The 2,883-nt window shown below is 46.2% G+C and overlaps 1 protein-coding gene across 1 annotated transcript; it reads left to right on the top strand.

The window, feature by feature from the left end:
• The first annotated feature begins 1,586 nt into the window (after window positions 1–1,586).
• SLC25A53 (solute carrier family 25 member 53) lies at window positions 1,587–2,522 on the top strand. The gene has a single exon (XM_008159183.3). It carries the CDS (start codon window positions 1,602–1,604, stop codon window positions 2,520–2,522), a length of 921 nt encoding a protein of 306 aa, XP_008157405.1. The 5' UTR covers window positions 1,587–1,601.
• Window positions 2,523–2,883: the final 361 nt, after the last annotated feature.

Here is a 2,883-nt window from a genome sequence, read left to right as displayed (position 1 = left end):
AAAATGAGATTGTGGGATCCTGGATGGAGCAGGAGTAAGAAGCCAGGGAGGAGCTGAGGAGTGATTCTGGAAGGAGGAGCCCTTTAAGTCAGGTTCTGGGTGCAGCAGTCCAGGAAAGGCTGCAGTGGGCTTCTTGCAGTGCCTGGTTTCCCCCCTGCGCCCCCCCCCCGCACCCTCTGGGCCTCTGCCCTCTTTGTCCCTATTAAGTGGGCCACCAACTGCCAGCATAACTAGAGCCCCAACATCTCACTCCCCTCAGGACCACAGGGCCCAGAGTTGTGTGTGAAACCTCTGGGTCTGCAGTTCCTACCAGGCTTCCTGTCAATCTAAATGTGAGTCCCCAGCCTGGTCATCTGCTCCCTCCCTCCTACTCATACATCTATGCTTCCTCTTCACACACCATCTCTCACTGCAGTGGTCCTCTCAGCTTAGTGGAGCTCCTATTTCCTTCCTGACAAGCTCTCTCAGGTTCTCAGATCCACACTGAGCATTAACCCTTTGCACTCGCTTGCTTTTTTCTCGCTTCCTTTATTCTACTCGGGATTTAATTTTTTAAATACCCCAGATTTTACAAAGCACGGCAGTAGAATAAAAAACTGGAGTTTTTTTTCATACAAACTTATTTATTTGGATTTTTTATATTTCAAATTATTGTTGCTGCTACCGATGCTAACCGTGTTGAGTCACACTCGACATCCGAGTGCAAAAGGTTAATTTGTTCCTGAGCACTGCTTCTTCCCTTTTTATAATGGTTTTGACCCAGAGCCAATTCTGTCCGCCCTCTCCCCGGAACATATGGCAATATAGAGATCTTTTTTGTTGTCATAGCTATTTAGGTCACAACTGGTGCTATTGGCATCCAGTAAGTAGAGGCCAGGATACTGCTAAATACCCTACAATGCACAGGATAGGCACTAGAACAAAGAATTTTCTGACCCAAAATGTTAATAGTGTGAAGGCTGAGCACCTCTGCTCTCCTATACTAGGTTAGGCATGGGAATTGGTAGGTGCGGAGCCTTTTTTTGGTGCTGAATTTCTAGGAACAGCTCCTCTTTCTGTTCCTCATTCTGGATAGAGGAATATGAAACAGCTACAACATAGGCAAGAATCTACAGAAACAGAGTAGAGGAAGACTTCCCACTCCTAAAACTTCTAACTTTTAAAGACAACAACTTTTGAATGCCTTTCTGCTGTACAAGATAGTGCCACTTCTCAGAAAGAGAATAGCAACTTATTCTAGCAACTTATAAAATGTGACTTTTAATATGGTGAAAACAGAATATAATAGGTTTTGGAGCCCCTTTCTCCAGTTTTATTCAATCTTAAACTTTCTTTGAATATTAGAATATTTGCTGTGTCAGCAAAACACTATAGAGGTGACTCCAGATAAACTAACTGCCTTTGTTTTACTTCTTCCTTAAGAGAGTTCTTATTTCTCAGAAACTGGACCAAAGAGTGGCTTATTTCCTTAAAGCTGAGTTTCTCAGGGCTCTCTTTCTAACTAAGAAGTGAAAATGCTCCCTAACAGATTTAATAGTCAGCCTAACCTCTTCCCCCCAACTCTTGCCAGTTTATTCCATCTGCACCCAGTTATCTCCAGCATGGGGGAACCGAACCACTCTCCCGGGAAGGAGCTTCAGCACTGGACACAAGCAGAGACTCCTGGAAAGAAAAGCTGGCATTCCCAGGCCTATGCCCTTGGGGCCGTTTCCAATTTTATGTCTACTTTTCTGACCTTCCCTATCTATAAGGTTGTATTCCGGCAACAGATCCATGCTGTGACGGTGTCAGAGGCTCTGCGACAGCTTTGGCATGAAGGCCCCCAATACTTCTACCGGGGAATCTACCCGCCTCTTCTCTCCAAGACGTTGCAAGGGACTCTACTATTTGGGACTTATGATAGCCTGCTGTGCTCTCTCTCCCCTGTTGGGCCACACTCTCTGGGACACCGCTGGGCTGCAGGACTCATGTCTGGTGTGGTGGAGGCTGTGGCACTCAGCCCCTTTGAAAGGGTGCAAAATGTGCTCCAAGATGGTCGCAAGCAAGCTCGCTTCCCTAGCACCTTCAGCATTCTCAAGGAATTCAACTCTTATGGGCTTTGGGGGCGGCTATCGCTGGGGTACTATCGTGGTTTCTGGCCTGTCCTTCTCAGGAACAGCTTGGGGAGTGCTCTGTATTTCTCCTTCAAGGACCCCATCCAGGATGGCTTGGCAAAACAAGGCCTACCTCATTGGGTCCCTGCCATGGTGTCTGGAAGTGTCAATGGAACAATCACCTGCCTAGTTCTCTATCCTCTGATTGTACTAGTTGCCAATATGCAGTCTCATATTGGCTGGCAGAGCATGCCCAGCCTGTGGGCTTCTGCCCAGGACATGTGGGACACTCGGGGCCGAAAGGTGTTCCTGATCTACCGTGGAGGATCCCTCGTCATCCTAAGGTCCAGTGTGACATGGGGCCTCACTACCGCTATCCATGACTTCCTTCAGAGGAGGTCTCATTCCAAGAAAGAGCTGAAAGACTGACTAGCTTCAGGAAGTGTGACCATGGTAACTTTGTTATTCTAAGTCTTCATCTAAATAGCTCACTTCTTTGGCTTAATTATCTAATACAATCATTCTTTAGCATATTTGAACTGTCAGTGCACTAGAGAAGTTCCCAACCACTAACCTGTTGGGAACAGACAAAGCCCAACATCCTTCCTTGATCAGAAAGAGAAAGTCAGTCCTACCAGTCCACAGCTTCAACAGCCTTGGACTTAGGAGGCCTATAAATAATTTGTCATCCAGATGAAATGTAATTTCTTTAAGGAATTCTTTGACAATAAGAGGAAAGTTTAAAAGAACTTTAATTAGGCACTGTGAGTTTTGGGACCCCTCTTGTTCT

Source organism: Eptesicus fuscus, chromosome 1 (assembly GCF_027574615.1).
Source record: "Eptesicus fuscus isolate TK198812 chromosome 1, DD_ASM_mEF_20220401, whole genome shotgun sequence".
In the NCBI taxonomy this organism is placed as follows: Eukaryota; Metazoa; Chordata; class Mammalia; order Chiroptera; family Vespertilionidae; genus Eptesicus; species Eptesicus fuscus.
This window is presented reverse-complemented; position numbering and strand designations above follow the sequence as displayed.